Genomic DNA, 20366 nt, shown 5'->3' with positions numbered 1-20366 from the left:
CAGTGTGTTTCAAAGGATCCACATCTAAAATAAATATGGCATCATCAATCTCTCCTAAACATGCTTTATTTAAGTAACATGAACACTTGGAACTGTGCCAGCATCCTTATTACACTTGCAGACTTAAAAAATGCTCTGGAGAAGGGGTGGCACTTAAAAGACCCACCATTTTCCCTCAGTGCAGGGACTGGTGGGTGACATTTTGAAGTGGATCTCAAGTAGCTGACAGCTGATGTTCTTCAGTAATTTTTGAGTTTTCCTTTTCTTGCTCTTTAATGCTCTTATTGAATAGCTACAATATGTCTGGTAATACATTTACAACTTGAAAATTTCATAAGTGATTTTTATTCAGTGTTTTAACTCAGATGGGTTGAGAATTTTTAAGTGTAGTAATAAATCTAGATTTACCCAAGACCTGAGATTTCCAGCATGTTTCAGTCTTCTAAAGACAACATCTTTGAGTTTGTCTTTTGTCCCTAGCCTTCTGCAATTTTTTAATTAATTCTTTTTCTGTATCTTCTGTCTTACTATGTATTTCCATGGCTATATTAAATCTTCAAGGAAATTGTGTGCAAATGTCTTCTGCATCCTAGGGAACGCATTCTACTAATGATATATTAAGAGAGCTGAAACACAAAACATTGCCTACCCCTTTTATGAAGTAATTGTACCCAGAGGGGAACAGCATTTCCCACAGTATTTAGAGCTGTTAAAAGTTTTGACTTATTTTCAAATGTAGATGATAATTTGCTATTCTTTACAATGGTGTTCCCACGGGAGCATATTGCATCTCCTCTCTTGTTTTTGTTTAGCTGCTTTTCTCATATTTTTTTAGGCATACATCAGCAGCTGTGAGTACCAGTGCTTTTACCAATAAAACTCAAATATAAATGGGCCTGGATTTTAAGCATTTATTTTCTTTAAATATTTTTCTTCGTTTTGGAATATGTACACTATCAACATTTTCTTTAATCCTGCAGTCAGTTGTAGTGGCTTTTGTTCTTTACTATTGCAGTAGAAGGGCATTCTGTGGTTACATTTCTACTGTTATGGTGCTCATCTTCTTTTACCCTAATAGAGGGTGAAAAATACCTTGATCCTCATTTCCTGTCAGTAGCAAAAGTACTTACAGTCCTTTCTAAATACATAAAAAAACAATGGGGAAAGATTTATTTTTTCACCAGGGACTTACTGTTGTTATTGTACCACAAAACCTTACTGCATTTTTAAAAACTCATCCAGTTGTTCCAGTATAATTAAATTAAAAGAGACTTTCGAGTACAAGTCTAAGATGCATGTTGTATAAAATAATATATTGTTTTATATTTCAGTGCCAGACTTATATCCACCATCATTCTAAATTGCCTTTCCTAAAGTTCTCTTATGCTTTCATAAAATACTAAAGATGTATTTGCACTCTTCTTGTAACCACCCAGCCTTTCCATGTTGCCTGTGTACTAAACCCAAATCTAGACTTTTCTGGTATACCCACTTAGGCAGCAATGTTTCTGCCTCTTTCTTTCCCATACTTAGGATACATTGGAATGGACAGTTATAATCTTGTGTTTGAATTAGTAGTCTTGAGAGTCTGGAGCCAAACCAGGTAAGCTCAGAAAGACTTAAAAACAAATGTGGAGCTTATCATCTTAACCTAAGCTAATCCTCCTAAGCTAATTTCGTAAGGGGAACAGGTGCTGCTTCTTGTAGAGGAACTGTCTCAAAAGGGTCTGGTAAATTGTATTTTTTAAATGGTTTTTAATATTTTTTTTTTTTACTTGTTGACTATAAAAAGAACCTAGACTAGTTTAGATGTAGAAGTATCCAGTAAAGGTTCTCAGGTTAGCTAACATGAATTCATACTCAGTTTGCACTTCACTTGCCTCTCTCTGCATCTGATGGATGGTTACTGTGTTACTCAGTGGACTTTTACAGAGACTGAGACTTGGTTTTGAATTTATGTCAACCTCTTATTAAACAAACTCGTTATCTTTGAGAAATGTCATTCTACTGCTCTTGGAGAAATGCCATTCCACTGCTTAGTGCGTGAGAAGACCTCAGCAATTGTCTGCTACTTTTGATCTATTTTCATACTTTAAATATTGTAATTTTGGCTAGGAATATAAGGTATTCTTTTTCTGAGACTGTTAATTTATTATGGTGAAATTTGCTATTTATGATTATTTCTTTTGTGAAATGTTCTATTTTGTTAGACCACAGAAAATGTGACAAAACTAGGTGGCGCCTCAGATTTTTATGTTAACTAAACAATGTGTTCGCAATTTTTAAGACCTGAGAAGCTGAAGAGAGAAGGGTTTTAGAAGAAAGAATATAGGTGGTGACACAGGATTTAAGTCTCAGTTTCAGCTGACACTATAGAGAACGAGCTGTGTACTTATGTTACAGGCAGTTCTGTCAGTCCATTTAATTTCTTCTTACTTCACTTTCTAGAGCAAGGGGATCTATGAAAGAGGGCAGAAATTCATATCTGGAAATGCTTATTTTGGATAACATGCATGAATATCCATAGACTAAATTGATGGCAGACTTTGTTTGAAGATACATTGGACACTTCCAATTCTTTATGCTCAAAAGACAGTAACAGATAGTGTTTGTTTTCATTGGCTTTCACAGTAACTGCTGTCAGCCTCCTCAGTAATTTCACAGGCAGTGGGGAAGACAAGAGAAGGAATGGGCATAAATATAGCTATTATCAAAAAAGGTGGGAAAAGGTGTATTATTTATAGCTCCATATAAGACAGCCTAGCATCTGGGACAAAGCTTGTCATGCTTGAATTGTAAAGGTGCTCTTAAAAATGTTGGCCTTGGACTAGCAAATGTACTTTGTGCACAGAATAACTTTTTCTTTTTTTGAGTAGTGATATGACAGATACATAGTTGAGATGCCAGCACCAAAATAATATCAACATATTTTTTCAGTCCAGAGGACACTGTTGATGTGACTTGTGGGTGTAGGAAGAGGTCCAACCCATTTGGCTCTAAGAAAGAAAATGTCTGAATGTCAGCACAGGAGACAGAGATGTTAGGGTCAAAGGAAAGACCATATGGAAATAGCTTATGGAAGTAAATTAAATAAACAGACAAAAGTTTAATAAAACTGAGGAGAAGTCACAACAAGTGGTGGAGATTTATAGTTACATGTGAATGGAAAAAAATTAAATTAAAATATCAGAACTGATGGTGTAGAAATGAGATATACTGGTAACACAGAACAAGATTTTCAGTTCTGTAAATGGTATCTCTTGATATGTTAAAATTCTGTTCAATCTGATGTACTTGAGACACTCTGCTGTCATAATGTGCAAGCTGATACAATATTAGCAAAATCCTCATTATTAGTATAATATTAAATATGAGTGGAAAAGGTCTTTGAAGGTATTTTTAAGGCTTGTGTTATCTTTGAAATTTTTCAGATGAAGGAAAATTATTAAGATGGCATTCTTCTGAATACTGCTAATTAATAACAAGCCTTTACTGGTGTCATCTTCAAAACAATAAGTAATTTTGCTGATTCACTTTGTTAGTGATTTGCTTTTTGATTTTGGGTTTGTTTGGGTTTCTTTCTGTATTTTTCCTGGCTTTGAAAGCTGGATGAGTCCTTATAATTAGACATTCCAGCTACCTATCCTAAACAAAATTTGTAAATATAAGTGCATGAACATAAAGGGAATGATGTGTGTTTCTCGCTTTGCAAAAATGGTAGAGAAAAGTTAGATGTCTTAAAAGTGTTTGACCCACCCCAAGCAGCTGTATCTTGTCACTCTCTTGATTAAGCTAAAAAATATAATGTATTGAGGTAGCTACACTCCTGCTAACTACAGGAAAAAAGAAAGAGAAATATCTCCAGCCTCTTTAAAGCATTTCACTGAGCTAGAGTTGTATTTTAGGGTACTGTGTAGGCTGCCATGAGTACTGCTTGGGCTCTTCTTAAAGATTATTGTTTGGCCACCTTATGTGATTTATTATAAGCACTTATGGCTGGACCTTCAAGTAGGTTTTAGCACGTCATCCCTCATGTTTTTTGAGAGAAAGTTTGGTTGCAGTAATCTATTTCTATAGCTTCCAGTTCCCATTATCCATCAGCTGGATTTCAAAGTGTAGGGTATTGTAACATTTCTCAATGTGTGGCAGGATTTCTGACTGAGATTTTAGCCATTTAGCAGCTGGGGTTCATGAAAAAGAAATTGTAGTCTTTAACTCTGTGATGCCTGTGGGGGGTCAGTTGTGTAGGGAGCTTAATGGTCCATTTGAGCCTTTTCTGTGATTCAGTGAAAGCTTTTATAGAAAGTAGGTATCTGGAGTTCTAGGAGATTTCTTCTGAAAATTCTTTACTAAAATACACAAGATTTCTCAGATTTCTTTCTGACTATTGTTTGTATGTTAAAATATTAGTGATTACATGCAGAACAATGTGCTGAAGTCCTAAACGATGTTGTATTCCTCAGGACTATTGTTTTCTCAATAGGCAAATGATTAAGTTTTTCAAGAAATGCCACTGGCATGCAGACAACCATTTGTTTTCAGTTTTACTGTGTAAAAGAGTTATGCATGCTAAAATTGTGTCTGATGAAATGTTCCTCCAAAACCATGGTTCTGAGTGTCTTCCAAGTTCCAACTCAAATTACAGACATTTGTGGAATTGGCATTGTCCCTATCCCTCCAGACAGATGTTAACATCAGGAGAGGTCTCTCAGACTGTTAAACATAATGCAGCGTATTTATCTTGCTGGTTTGCTTTGTTTTGTTTTCTTAAAATGCACAATGAATTACCCTCCCTGTTCTCCTTGCTAACTTTGCTAGATATGGTTCTGGTAGGAGGTTGAATCATGGAATCATTTAGGTTTGAAAAGACTTGTAGTATCGTTGGGCCCTGCTGTTAACCCTGCACTGCCAAGTCCACCACTAAACCATGTTCTGAAAGTGCCACATGTACTTTTAAATACCTCCAGGGATGGGAACTCAACCATTTCCCTGGGCAGCTTGTTCTAATGCTTGAGAACCTGTTCTGTAAAGAGCATGTACTTCATCTATGGTGACAGTGCCCTGTTCATAGAAAGCATTCCATTATTTTCAGATTGGCACAATTAGCACAGGAAATAAATCTTTCTATACTTTTCCTCAGTATTTTTCCAAGATTATAAATTATTTCCCCTTCATCCTAGTAATCGTGTGCCTTAGTTATGAGTTGCTTGTGACAGCTGCTACTTGGTGCATGAGTAAATGTAGATTTAAAAGAAGGACCTGATGAATCCCTATGGTGCTGATACACAAGCATGGTGCTAGGAGAACTGTGGTGCTTTAAAGATCAGTCTAACAAGGAATTTATTATGTTAGTTTTGAAGCTAACTTTCTGTAATGGAAGATGTTGGCACAATTGTATGTTTAGAATTGAAAAACTTTTTAGGTTTTCATTTTCTAGTATGAAAAACGATCAAGCTAACTTGCTAGTTTTGAAGGCAGTTTTTTCTTTTTTCAATTGCAGTACTTTCATAAAAAACATCTAATCCAATCAGCAGGAAAATGCCTTATTTTCTCCTTATGAACAGGGCATGACTCATGATGGCCATTCTGTGAAAGATACTTCTAATAGCTTTTAGAAGTTAAACTGCTTAAAAATAATCAATGTAAGGTGTTTCACCTAAAAAAAGGTTCCAATGGCATTTATATTTCAGAGAAATACCATTATGTTTTTGATTCATCTGTTGGCTAGCCAAGTTGTTCTTGAGGTATGTTTCACTACTCAGCTCTTCCCAGCTCTTTCCTGTTTGGAAACTGCCATAAAGATCAAGGTGCACTGAGCAGTTTTTGCCATATTGTCCAAGGAAATTTACTGCAAGAATTTTTTTAATATCAATGGTGCTTACTGAAAAAGCTTTGTTATTGTTTTGTGAATCTCTTATACTGTGTACTGGAAAGGTGAGCAGGTGGAACGAAACCAAATTGCTCTGAAAAATATGTAATTCATCTGATGTCAGATGTATTATTGCTTTAAAATTTTTTACATTTTAGTATTCAATACCAAGTGTGGCAATATATGGTTAGCCTAGCTGTAGTGTGTATTACTTGTAGTTTTCAGAGCCCATCAAGCAGAGAGGTTCAGGTGTCATTGGGAATTCCAGTTTGTTTCGAAAGGACCTTTTTGGGCATATGCATCATTAATGGACCACTGGCTATAACTAGCTGTGTGTTTCAAGTGCTCAGAAATCTTGAATTACACCTGAAAATCATAAGAGAAAATTTCTATAAAAATATCATTTCTCTAAAACATTTTATCATTCCCAGTATTTTGGAGTGTAGCTATGAGAGTGACTCAGGTGTATCTAGAAACTCACACTAGAAGGCAACACTGCTCTCTGCCCCTGCACCATCAACAGCCCTTGAGCTCTTCATCCATCACATGGTTCCACAAACTGACTCATGGACACAAGTGAGTCATGCCCCAAGCACAAATGCATTGTCTGACTTGGAAGAGACAGAAATCCCTTAAAAAATCTGAAAAATCAAGTGCATCTTGCCCCTTGCTCCTGCAACTTTTTGTCTTTGGATTTTGCACTTGGTGCTGCCCTGCTAATGAAGGCTCACATAACCACACAGTTGTGTATCTCAGGTATGTTTGTAAATGTTACCCACAGGGGCCTGGGTGCTCTTTAGTTTTGCGTGCTCACTCACAGCAATGTGTTTGACTTTCCTGGAAGAGCCCTTCTGGTAGCCATGGCCCGGGATGGAGGGATGCAGGCAGATGGTGCCGTGTGAGGGGGCTGGAGGCTTGTGCCCCTGGGCACCCTGCCACAGTCTGCCTGCAGCACTCGCACACTGGGGCCTTTATTCAGTGCCACATGCATGCGCCGGAAACATCCCACAGAATGTCCTTGGCACAGCCTGGCTTTGTGCAGGCTTGCTTGGGGATGGGCTGTGGTAATTTCATAGCGTGTTACAAGATTCCTTCATGAAGCATTCTTTCCAGCCATTAGAGGGATTTTTATTTTGTTGTTAAAGTTCGCTGGAGCTGACAGTTTTTCAGCTGGGCAAGGCTGTCTGCATGCGTGGGAAATCACTGGAATATAAGCGACAAGGTTCAGTGAACATTCAAAGCTACAACTGGTAATTCCTCTTCAGGTTAGAAATGAATAAGCTCCCTGAGCAGAAGCAAGCACAGGATGTAAAGGTCACATGGACACTTTATTAACCTTATGAAATTAAATAACAAGTTTGGTTTAACAAATGAAGCCTGTCTTTAAGGAGAAATAATTTTAAAAGTCTAGTCTGGGTATGCAAATCTATAGTATCATTATACATCTATGAAAGAGAATATATTCTCTGTATTTTTTACCTCAACCTTAAATTCTTTTAAGCAGAATTTTTAAACACCATAACTACTTTTCTGTTACATTAGGATATTGCTTCACCAGAGTTTTAATAAATTTTTATATTTTGAACTGTCTCAAAATTCATAATACTCTTTGCTAGTAACTCTATTCCATAGAAATCATTCCTTTCAAGCACTGCATTCAAGATTGATGACAAAGGAGCACTATGAATGTATTATGTTTTAAACTCTTGACTGTTGAAGGTCTCGAATTTTGTCTGAACAGATCAGGGACAATTTTCAGTGATGTTTTTAGGGTTAAAGGTGGGAAGATACTAATTATAGTACAGCCATATCTTTGTATCTAAAGAACTGACAGCCACTTGGTTTTGGCAAGGCGCACACACTTAAAACAGCTCAACTGATAAAACTAATGTACAGTGTGTAGGGTTTTTCCTCCTTTTTTTATAGCTAGAATGACCCATTTTTGGCATTCTATTTTGAGATCTTTTGTGACATCCTGTCCTATGGAGGAGCCCATAGAGGAAACTGAGGGACAAAGAGAACTACTACCCTGTATGCCAATACGTGTTTTGGGGATGTCTAGATAAATTATTAGTTAAGCTATCCAAAGATGAGATCTCCTTCTTTTAGGAAGAAACAGAGAGTAAGGCTCCTTTTTTTCTTGTGCAAGAGGCCCCTTGCTAACATTTGCAAATGTGTTGATAAAGGTCTGGTGTTTAGATAGGAGGAGCCGTGATTTCTTAGTGAGTATGTCATATGGCTAGTGTAATTCAAAGAAAACAAAATTTCAGAAACAATCTTTAGTTCTTTGATTGTGCAACTTATTTTTGCAAAGGATTCTACACCCTCAAACCCAATTAGTAACATTCAACTCATCCAAAGTTCACTTAGCATTTGGAAACACAGAATTGGTTGCACATTTTAAGGGCATCATCCTGTATTTTAGGCTTCAAAACAAGCTTATTCAGAGAAAAGAAAGGCCTTCTAGTCTAGTATAAATTGAAATCTTACACACTCTTTCTAATGCCATGAAAAACACCTTGCAGCTGTAAGCAGTTCTTGAAGGACAGAAAATCGTGATTCAGCATGTTAGTGCTTACAAACTGAAAGTTTAAATGAATGCAGGTTGATTACTGGGTAATGGGCATTGATGGAAGCTAAAGTTAAGTCCAAAACATTGGCATGTTCCTAACCGGCTAACTGTTTTTATTGGAAAAAGTTTCACATCAAGTGAAATTTCAGTCTTGTGGAACAAAAATAAAATTTTGGAATATGCAGCTTTCCTGGAGAACAGAAACCGTCCTTTGCTCACCAGCCTTTCCCCAACCTGTTAAACTGAGACAACAAAGTTACAAAAAGAATTTAGAGTGTATTGATGTAAGAAAATATTAAGACTTGAAAAAGCGGCGGCCTCCCCCTGGTGTTTTTTGTAACTGTGTGCTCTGTTAGATGAATCATGCTCTGAAATGTGTTTAATTTCTGGCATGTGGCATGTCTTTGTCCCAAAGCTTCAAATGTCCCATATAAATACAGTCCTTTTTCAGCTCTAAATACAGTCCTTTTTCACCTCTGGAACTGTGGCTGTAGTGCAAATCATTTCCCATTGTAGAGCTGCTGGAGGGTTTTGGTATTTTAATGGCATGGGGTTAGTTGCTACTCTGAAGCATTACCATACACCAAACACTGTCTAGATAGCACTGATTTGTTCTGAACTATCTCTGCTTCATCTTTGCCAGTGGAAAGGCTCGGGGTCTTGCAGATGTTCCCCTACAATTTTCCATGAAGCTGTTCACTGAAGTATGCATTTGGTCCAAAGAAACATCTCAGTGCCAAGTTTGGGAATAAATGACATTTCAGTGTGTTTGTGTTCAACTGATGAAATATTTAAGTGTGCAGTTTTCTGTTTCTCACTGGTTTGGCTTTTGTAGCTAAATTAGAGCCAGGTGCATAGCTCAGCCTTGCTTGAACTTTGATGGTTTGCTGATCTCTTTAAGTAAGATGGCATAAACGATTTACCTTTTTCTTAAAACCCTCGAAGGTCATTGCAGCTTTAATGTGCTCAGGTGGTGCTTCATAGAACTTGTTATTTTGCCCAGCTAATTCTAAATAGATCTACCTGATATTTCCACTACCACTACCAGAGCTTTAAATAAGCCCTTTATTCTTAGAAAACACTATTTCTGTTAAAGCTTGTACCACATTGGTAAACCTAAATGTTTCAGAAATTTTTTTTAGTCTTAGAATAAACATGTCTAAAAATAAGCTGGCATCAACTTTTTCAGTATCATGTGATATGCATAACAAACCCACTAACCTGGAAAAAGGAGAGTTATGTTTTGAGAAAGATGTGATTTCCAAAATAACAAGACAAAGTTTAAGCTTTGACAACAAACTGGGTAACAAAAGAAACCCAAGTCATTGAGGAAAAATACCTAATCATCGTGTCAGTTTGACATACTCGATTGTACGACGGAACTTTTTTTTTTTGTAATGTGTTTTGAAAGCCATGAAATAGTTGGTAGCAAATGTTAATCTCTCAAGATGTGTGAACCCTCTAAAAAATACAAGCACCACGGTCCTGGTTTGCATGGTGTTGACCTGAATAAGGGGATAATGTGCTTAAGCAGCTTATTCATTCTTCAGCGGCCTTTGGAAAGGGAGCGGCTCCACAATGGTTTGCCACTCAGGGCGCAGACGTGACCACTGTTCTTTTCACTTGCTGAATGTTTCATTCTTTTGTGTCCGCCACGGGTTTCTTCATACGTTGTTCCCAACAGGACCATAAAGGAACTTTTTGGGGCTATTTCATGTCAAACTGTAACGTTTGTTAAGCAGAATGCACTGAGCTGTAAAGGAATTCTGAACCCTGAGTATATAGCTGGCCAAGCTTTTCATTGGAGATGTGTCGCTGAATTAATTGTCTCTGCTTGTGAGACTTCCCAGGCTAGAGGTTTATAAAAACTCCAGAAACACTGTAATAATTGTTTTAAATATTTCACATTAAATTTAACATCAAAGATAGGTGAATAAACTCAAGCAGTGGTCCTGTAAATGGAACTGTTTTGCAGTTCTGAGGTTTTGTGTTGACTATAGATTTAAATGCTCACAGACATGAAAGATGCAGAAGTAGCAAAAGGAGTGTAAGAGCCTATGTATGTTTAAAGGGAGACAGACCCATGGCTGGTTTAGCACTTTTTGATCAAAGTAATGTGATGCCTGTTTCTCTTGAACTTTCACAGAATCACAGCCCATCTAAACTGCCTTCTTGAAGGAATCAGACTGATTCAGTCTGGCTGCAAAGTTTTAGAAACATGTCTTCAGAATTTAAAAAATAAAGGGCCCAAAGATTTTTTTTTTCATTTTGAGCATTGTTTTGTAAAATGAGAAAAAAGACATTGCTTAATAAAAAGCTTGTGGAAGCTCTTTGAAAAGAGTAAATCAGTTTAGGAAGAAAAATTAGAGGAATTGGAAAGGGATTCAAGTTATTTACTCTGAATTGGACAGTGGAACATGCGGTATCCATGCACAGGACATGGAATATCAGAAGCCTACTGGCATGGAAAACTGCAGCAGTGGGATTTTAGAAGTGAGATTGCTGTTTCTGAGTCCTACTGCGATGTTCCTGACAGAGGCTCCTGAGGCTGGGCCATTCTTCTTTCCAACCTCGTGTGCTCAATCTGGTGAGAAGCGTGAGTCAACTCATATGGGCTATCCAAAATTGCCTGAAGATTTCCTGTTGTTAAAAAGTTAATTTGCACTTTGTGTGAATTCATCTCCCAGATGTATAAATTAATCCTTGATTTTTCAGATTTTCTTGAGATTTTTTTAATAACTAGACAAACTCAAAATGGAAATAAAAAAATAATTCCAGAAATAGTTCTTGACTATAAAGTTTGAAGTGATTATATCAAAACAAGAAGACTATACAAAAGGGAAAATTACACTGACAAATATCAGATCAAACTCTTGCCAGTTTTTCCTGCAGTATCTAGAATAGATACAGAATTATTATTTTGATTTTGCTGCTAGAATATTTAGGATAATGTGAATACACAGGCAAAACTATTTCTGAAAAACATGTGCTACTTAGACATGAATGCTACAGTGTGTTGGTGAAGTGTAATGATGTCACCTTCACTTACAAAGTGATTTTAATTTTGAGCTTTATTAGTGTTTCGCTTCAAAAAGCTCAACTAACAATTTCTGAATGGCTGTAAGTAATGTATTACAAATTGTTCTGAATTGGAGATTAATTTAGCAAGTTTTATTTAGCCAGAAAATTAAGCTTTTAAACCTGCTTGTTTTTTCACAACATTCTAATCTTTTTTCTTTACATCTTTGTGGAAGTGAGGGAGAGATAAACATCTTTATCTCTAGGTCTATATCAGGAATTCCCAGGGAGGCAGAATGCCACCAAACATTTTAAGTTCCATACTGATTCAAATCATTCTTTAACAGAGGCTTGTGACCCAGAGGAATTTTTTTTCAGTTTTACAATGTAAAACAAAGCTGGAATGGGAATTTAGGCACTTCTCTAAAATTCAGAAATCAGATTTCTGTTTCCCAGTCTGGGTCAGGAAGAGAAAGCTTTCCAGACTTTTGCTTCATTTTGCATTCTGAAGACTCTGTCTTGGAAAGACAAGTTGGTCTGTATTTTTCTTTACAATGTTTTTCTAGTTGAAGCTAATATATGAAAAAATTCTGCCACCTATTGAGTTTACAGATTGTCTTTGGATTAAAAATGTTCGGTCAAGCTTCTGACCCATTCTGCAACCTGTTTGGGCATGTGTGGGAGGATTGCCCACTATGTACAATGGGGAAATTAGTTTATTTGTTTTCAGAGGCATGTGAGAAATAATAACAAAGAGTCTCTTTATACCTGGGTTCCTGGGAAAGCCAGTGGAAGTTTGACACTTGCTGTGTGGAAGTATAAATTTAATAATTAGTAAGTTATAATTTGGAAATACATCAGACCTTCTAGTAGTGAAGATATGGAGTGATACAGGTTTAGTGTTTTTATGGGAAGTATGGATCATAAAGCTAAAGAAAGAAGTACAAGATTTAAGCATAGACAAATTCAGAAATCATATCCAACTGATGGAACATGGATAGCTGAAATGAAGAATTCTAGAATATAAACTGATAATCTAATACGTTTGGAAGGAAAATGGAAAGAGTTGGTTATGTTTTGGCATATTAAATTTTAAAAAACTGCAAATTTTCTGAGTATCAGCTTATCAACAACGTTGAAACTATGTGCTCTGGGAGAGATTTGTGAAACATTATGATAAAATTAAGGAAAAGAGCTTTTTAAAAATGTCAGAGCATTTTCAGGATGTAAAAGAAAAATAGAAAATTATATTAAAGCTTTAAAAGATACTTTTGAAACCTGACATTTCAGAGTAAACTTTATCTTTCACTTGGAAACTATACACTTCCTTTGAGACTAGGGTATCCCTTTACCCTGATACAGAAGGGTGTTTCTTTAATCTCTTTATGTTTCTTTGGGCTTAATGTAGAGGTGGATAAGTTGATATGTTCTTCATATGCTTGCTTGGGTTAATCCTCAAACACTGTATTTTTGTCCCCTTCTTATTAACTTAGAGTGTAGTATTGTAACTTGCTCATGTAATATTTCAAACATTTTTTTTTCAACAGACATTGCTGAAAGATCCTTTGTATATTGGGCTGAGACACAAGAGAATTAGAGGTCAAGCCTATGATGATCTTCTTGATGAATTCATGGAAGCTGTGACTGCAAGGTAAGTGATGTATCTGTGCTACTTATTGATGAATTCCACTGTGAACTTCATCTTGAGAGAAATAAAGGTCAGTAGCTTATGAAAAGACAACAGAGTTAGGTTCCAGATAATTTTTATTTTGAGCATTGTATTTTACGTGTTTATAACTGCCTTAGGTATTTACCTTCAATATTGCAGTTTCATGACTTATATGAGCAGTAAAATTCATCTGGATATAACTAATTTTTCAAACTTTTTCAAGATTTAGATTGTTAAATATTTGTCTAATAATTTTCTGTGCCTAGTGCTGTGCCTACTGGATCTCTGTCTCTGTTATTTCATATATGAGATGTGAGCAGCCTTAAAGAAGCTATCATACTTGGAAACCCATGCCTCTACCCCCACCAAACCCATGACAGGGCTAACTTTTCAGTGTTTAATTTTAAATGTCATGGTATTGGTACCAAATTAGGTCTTTCACTGCTTCTCTTTTCATATACAGAAAGTAGTTAAGTTTATAATTAGACTGTAATGCATAAAATAGTTTTCCTTGCATGTCAAATAACACATTTGCTCATAGTTTCCTTGTTTGTTAAAGTATTTTAAGTTCTAGCTCTGAATTCAATGTGTATATCTGAAATAGCTCAGTTGCCAGGATCCTTAGAGGAATGTGTTTTCTCCATCTGCCTCCCGAAGGTGAGGCTGAGCTGTAGAACTTTGCAGCTCTTTAGTCTTGCCTAGTGCCCCATCTGCATTTGAGACCTTCTTACCTAGGTATACATCTGTTCTTTTTGCCTTGGTTGTTGTGCAAAAGAAACTTGGCCAAGAAGTAGTATTAATTCCTGTGCCTGAAACCCATATTCTTTCATGTACTACTTATACTCTTCCCATTATCCCCACTGCTACTCCCTTGTTCATAATCTTTTATGGAAGTTGCTGGTGTGACTGTCCTGTTGTATGTTTGCTACTCTGCTGAATAACACTGCAGATAACATTGATGAGCCTTTCTAATAGAGTAACCTCTCTAAAACAATGTTCAGAGCATTAGAAATTGCTCTATGGTCTGTGTTTTGAGAATCTCTAACTTAATGCATTCTCTAACTTGCCCTTTCTTTAAAATGAACCATTGTTCTTCATACTAAAGGAAATAATCAGAGTCAAGCAGATTATCTCAGTAATGTTTGAAGGTCTGGTTGACATGTGCTTGTTACTTAAATATCTTTAAAGCTCTGTAATTTTGAGCAATTTTGAACAATTTGTGTTTGCTTGACCTTCTGAAAGATCACTTTGTTCTCAGCTAAATCTGTCATGGTCAGCCGTGGCTGAAGTTCATGTTTGAAGTGGAGCACTTAAAAATTTTAATTCCAACTTTGTGTGGTTTACTTGTGAATTGTTTTGCCTGCAGTGTGACACCTACATTCATTATGATACCCATTTACTAAGGTGAAGGGAAAAGTGCCGCAGTTAAATCAAAATTGAGTCCAATTGCTCAATAATTTTACATTTCCTAAATTCAGATTTGTGTTTAATGTGTCACTGGCAGACTCAGCTCTTACAGCTGATTCTGGCACAGCAGGTCTGCGTGTTAAACATGCAGGTCATGATTCCCTTTACAAACATTGTGGTGATCTAGGTAATTGTATACTTTGGTTACATGATAGTTATTTTTTCCTTATGAAAGTTTCTATTATGTTTTTCCTCTTTTCACTTTTCTTGGCCTTCAGTTGTCTGTTTCACTGAGCGAGTATTTGCTTTGCTAATCTTAGATGCATGTTTGGTCTGTTAAATTTTATGTTAGTCATATTTATTGTTAGTTATTGCCATGGTGCTCCAAAAGAATCTTTCTTATTTAGCACTGCCTAATCAGTTCTGGGAATGGGATAAATTCTGGTGAAATCTGCTGTCATGGTGTTTTCAGTACGTCTCCAAGCCATACATAATCATGAATAGTATAAAGCATGAGGCTGTCATGTATTTTTAATAAGTCTAAATTAAAGACAGGGTGATGACAGATATTTTCAAGTCAGAAAGCTATGTGAAATACCTATTTTAGATCTTTTTCACCTTCATAGTTCTCCAGAGAGGCCAAATGCTAAAAGAAGTGAGAGCCGGGTTTTAGCAGCATTGCCTGGGAGCAAGAAGGAGTGGGCAGCAGTACAGGGTGGTGCACTCTGTACAGACTTTTTACTGGCTTCCAGGGAATTTTCCTAGATGCCATCTTGAATGATTGTTAAATTTTGAAAATCTAAATTTTTATAAATTTATAAATTTTTATGCAGCCTAATTTACAGTGTTTCATGTTGAAAAGTCACCTTTATACAATGAATGGCATGATAATAAAGAAAATGCTTTATATAAATGTATAGTTTCATCAACTGCAATACTTTCCTTCTTCTCAGCCTCTGCTGATATTCACTCTAAAAAAAGTTCCACTTATAAAACAAAATTATTTATGAAAGAGTCAGGATTAAAAGAAAAGAAAACCGCAAACCAAACCAACAAACCCAAAACTTGAACTAATCATTACTTAAAGATTTTGGTACAGTATCCAGTGGGCTGTCATGGCAGAATGGAACTAGTACATTATGATTTTTTCCAGATGAGGGAAGGCAGAAACATATGGAAAGTATCTGGATTTCTGGTGATAAAAATCCAGTGAGCAGCTTTTATTATTTACGTATGTATACATTTATCTGTTTATTTATCTGTTACCAGTGCCAGCAGCTACCCTCTCTGAGGGTAGATACTATAATTTCTCTGGTGGTTCCAGGTGGTTCTTGCTTTTGTGTCAGTGCAGTAATTTAGAAGAACAAGAATATCCTAAGTGGAAGGAATATTTTATGGCAGGAGAAAAAGACAGACAGTTGTCTTCATCAGTGAAGAGCATAATACCAACTGGAATTCAGACACATTTGTTAAGTTTCTGCCCTGTGGAGAAATGGGTCATAAAACATTTCATACAGACAAGTAAATTTTTCCAAATGACAAGTTGTTCTTAAATATCTATGTTTACAGAGGAAACTTTGAGAGGAGGGATTGCTAAACAACACTTTGGTAGCTGGGATTGAACCACCAAATTTTCCTGTGTAACCAGAGAAAATAACTCTGTTTTTATTCCAGTTCCTGTTTCTTTTCTGCTCAACTGTGATGATGCAAAGAGAAATATATCAGTGGCCAAGAGGTATTCATGTACAGCAGTGAAAGGATTGTAGAAATGCTTGAGGGGAAAATATGTAGAATGGAGAGAGAACAAGAAATGAAAGGAGAGGAAAAAAGCATCTTTTCAATAACAGGGACTTGAATTTCCTTGTCTAATGCAAGGAGGAGATTTAAAGAGTATGGAAAATTTTTCCCCATTTCAAAGCATATTTCATTTTCACAAATCTGGTAAAGATAACTCCACCCTGAACCTTCAACAGTATGTCAGAGTAGGGGAGAACAGCATCCTACCAGCTTGCTTTCTGCTTCAGATCATCCCCAACAGAAGTCATTATAGTAGGCAGGGAAAATACTGACTTGCACCTCTGGCCTGTGAACAGATAGGAAACTTAGAAAATGGAAAGAATCTGGTAGAATTTCCATAGATTATTTCCTTGCCTACCTACCACAACCCCAAAGAGTTGGATGGAATTATTCCTTTGTTTTGAGCTAAAACCTGTGGATTTGTGATGTGTATGAGCAGCCTTGTATCACTGAAGTTATCTTTCTCTGTATGTGTGATGGTAAGTTTTCAGTTACACTTCAAGATACAAATAATGGTGGTGGACCTCTGAAAAGTAATGCCATGTGTCATTTACGTTCTCTTCTGTAATGATATTTTGATTAAATCCTTCCCCACTCTTTTTATATGCTATGCTTTTCTCAAGTTTGTGAGCTATAAACCAAGCTGCTGACAATTGTAATTCACTGTGTTCCATCCTAAATTACCATGATGTAGTCATTATTCCTCATTTGCCTGATTACATTATTCACAGATGGTAGCAGTATTTCATTTCACTTCATGTACTACTTTAAAGCAGTGTTTTATGGTAAATATGGTTTAGCTAACTTTGAGAACAACTGTAAAAGCAATATATCCACAAAATCAAAATAGAAAAATATTTTAATAGCTGTTTTCATTTAGTAGATTACATTAGATACATTAGATACCTTACATATAGTTCAATTTATGACTAAATTAATTAATTAGTTAATTTATACAGCCCTTACTTTTGGCAAGAGAATGTACTGGCAAGAAGTCAACTTAAAAGGTGCATATAGTTATGCATCATCAAGGGAGTGGTTGGACCACACAGTCATTCTGACAGTATGTCCAAGCACAGGCTGTGGGAGCATTGGTGCCTCTGTCCTCTTTCGCACTGTAGTAGTGCAAGACCAAGACTTACATTGTGCCTCTGTGTTCCCGTATTGATCAAGCTAAAGTGGCTGTCAGTCTGCAGAAGAAATGCTGCTGCAACAACTCCCTCCTATGGCAGACTTAGTGAAGATCCTTCTGTATTGAGATTTTTTTCCCTCATTGGGACTTAGGCCCTTTGAAGCAATTTTTCAAGTCTATAACTACCTACTCCTTCCACTGTGCAGTGAATATTAACTTCCTAATGAGGATCACTGTGGGCAGCAGGAGATGAGAAATGTGGGTCTTTTGGCAGTAGCCTGTAGGCTGCCTTGACTACAGCTACAATTGCTCTTTGAACCTACCCTTAGTTCCTTCCTGTGCTTACATCTGAGATTCATTTCCAGTCATTGACGGGTTTGTGTTCTTCCTGAAACTACCTGGGTCCAGACTTCCTTGCCCACCTAGACTCCCAGGTGGAGTTTTTTATACTCATGAGATAAGACCTTTCAGAAGGCTCCTTAGCTTGTTTGACTATTAAAAAAGGCTCTTGGACAATAAAAAAAAAAAAAAAAAAGATTGTGGTTTTACATTGTGGTTTTAAATGAGGATTTGTTTCTTTGGATAATGGACAGTGGAAGAGGAAAACTCAAACAGTTTCATAATCAGGGTTTATTTTGTTATAATAGTTCAAGCAATTATGATGGTTTGCCTGAGGAGAATCTTCAAATTTTGTGATTAACCATGATGACTTGTGATTGATTCCACTTGCAACATTTAAATTGTCAACAGATGATGCCATGTCTAAGAAGGTGGTTAAGGTTCCCCAGGCTGTGGTGCGTAGTGGGGTACCCTGCTTGGAATTGTCCTCACCTACCTGGGTAGGAGGAAAAGAGAAGTAAACTAACTGTACTGTGTTTCTTGAGATGGGATGCCTGTGTGCGCATTTGGCACTCCTTCAGTTGCCAGATCCAGGGAATTCTGGCATGGAGGAAAGATGACTTGGTAGAAGACATCTGCTTTTGTGTGTTCTGTTTTGTAAGGGGGAGTAGGTTAATTAATTCACTCCTAGTATGAATATCTTTATAAATGCATCACAAAAAGAAGAATAGGCATTCAATTGTTTTGGTCGGTTGGTTGGTTTGGTTTTGTTATTTAGTGCCTTGTATCCTTCTTCCCTTTCCTGTTGGTTCATTTGGTGGTTAAATCATAGATGGTTGCTGGAAATGTTACAAATGTATGCTCTACAGACTTTTTGGATGCAGTAAGTAGTATAAGAAAAAGTGAGTCTGTCAGTGAAGCAAAATAATAGCAGGATAGACAGAATTTAATCACATCAAGTTTATTTGCAGAGAAAAACCTAGTATTGTTTGTGATGCAAGACCTTAAGAGAAATTCTTAGCAAAGATCAGCAGAGGGGCATTGAAGAAATAAAACTTCATTCATTCTTTAAAGAAAACAAAAAGTAACAAAATCCTCAAACATGATACTGAGAGAGAAGACTGTTGTTTTGGGTTTTGAGATAAGATAGAGAAAGTGAGGGAATATTTTAGTATTTTTAATATGCCTCTTGTACCAAAACTGGATCTGTATCTCAAATTGGATGTATTCATATATTCTAATAATGCTTAATTATGTCCCAGACTTGCTGCAGCCATTCAAAACTCAAGAAGTTAGAACATGCTGTTCCTAGTCTTTTCTTCTCCAAACTATTTTAGAAGGGATTTTTCAAATGGAAAAGGCCTGGATAATCTCACTTACTTTCCTTCATCTTTTATAGCTCCAGCAAATGGTGGGCAGCATTCCCAACAGAAGTTAGCTGGTGCACTGTATTGTAAATGGAGTGAATGTTGATTTATTTGAATAATTTGTGTGAGTGTAATATTTTAACAAGGTATATATTGTTGTTACGGAAGTACAGTAGTTTTCCAGGCTGTCAGAAACAGCAGTTTCTTTTTTTTTTTTTTCCTTTTTTTTTTTCCCCCTTTTGGAAACTCTAATAAAGTTAAATATCAAAAGTTTGGCTTCAGTTCACATCAGAATGCAGTAAATTATCTGTCCCTTTTATCCCAGCTCTGTCTCTTTCCCACTAAAAGTCAAGAAGTATTTCTACCTATATTTCAGCTCTCAGGAAATCTTTCAGTCACTGACAGTCTGGTTAATTGGATTTGAGTACCTCATCTCTCTTTGGTCCTTTACCTCCACACTGCTGTGTTTTATTCAGAGTATACCACCCAAACTGCTGCTGCTGAGATTCCTGATCCGTGGCAGTGGATCAACTTATGCCCATGCGTGCCTCTGCTGCCTGGTTGCCTACAAATAGTAAGCCATTAGTAAATACCACTGACATAACCTATTCATCGTTTGGTTGTTACTGACTTGTTTTGCCACTGGCTGATTTAGCAATAAACCATCATGGCTCGCTCTTTTGTATGTCAGGCACTTGCAAATTGCTGTATAACTGCATTTTTTTACTATTTTTCATTGTAGTTGTATTCTTTTTAAATAAAATATACCATGAAAGAATAGATACATTGCCATGGCTCTTCAGTGGTTATCTTACTACTAAAGTTTAGATATTTTCATACCCAAGTATCATTTTATTTTAAGTGTTGTCATCGCTGTATTAAAAATTTACAGTGGCATTAGCCAAAGAGCTATAGGCCCAGATTAGACAAATGAATTTATTCCCAGAATTTAATTATCCATGCTCCTTGAGAATGTTGCAAGACAGGGCCCTTGCTAGACTCAACCACTTTTTTTTGGTCTTCTTAGGAAAATTGCAGTGGAAACTTTAGTTGCTTCCCTGGCTGTCCTACAATCCTAGCAGTAATCCGTATGTCCTTGCCTAGCCATCTAGTGTACTGAAGTGTGGACAAACAGCACTTCTGAAAGTCAGGATACTTCTCTTTTGGTGCTTAAATATGGATTTAAATGCTGACTT

At 36.5% G+C, this 20366-nt stretch overlaps 1 protein-coding gene across 1 annotated transcript in view; it reads left to right on the top strand.

Annotated features, from left to right (window-relative positions):
• Nucleotides 1-20366, top strand: part of ME1 (malic enzyme 1) — a 155214-nt gene that overhangs the window by 73126 nt on the left and 61722 nt on the right. The window contains exon 6 of the mRNA XM_084202238.1: nucleotides 13007-13110. Coding sequence (XP_084058364.1) covers nucleotides 13007-13110 — 104 coding nt within the window. The remainder of the gene's footprint in view (nucleotides 1-13006; nucleotides 13111-20366) is intronic.

This window comes from Fringilla coelebs (genome assembly GCF_963513975.1).
Source record: "Fringilla coelebs genome assembly, chromosome: 3".
Lineage (NCBI taxonomy): Eukaryota > Metazoa > Chordata > Aves > Passeriformes > Fringillidae > Fringilla > Fringilla coelebs.
The sequence above is the reverse complement of the archived record's forward strand: the minus strand, read 5'-3'. Positions and strand labels throughout refer to the sequence as shown.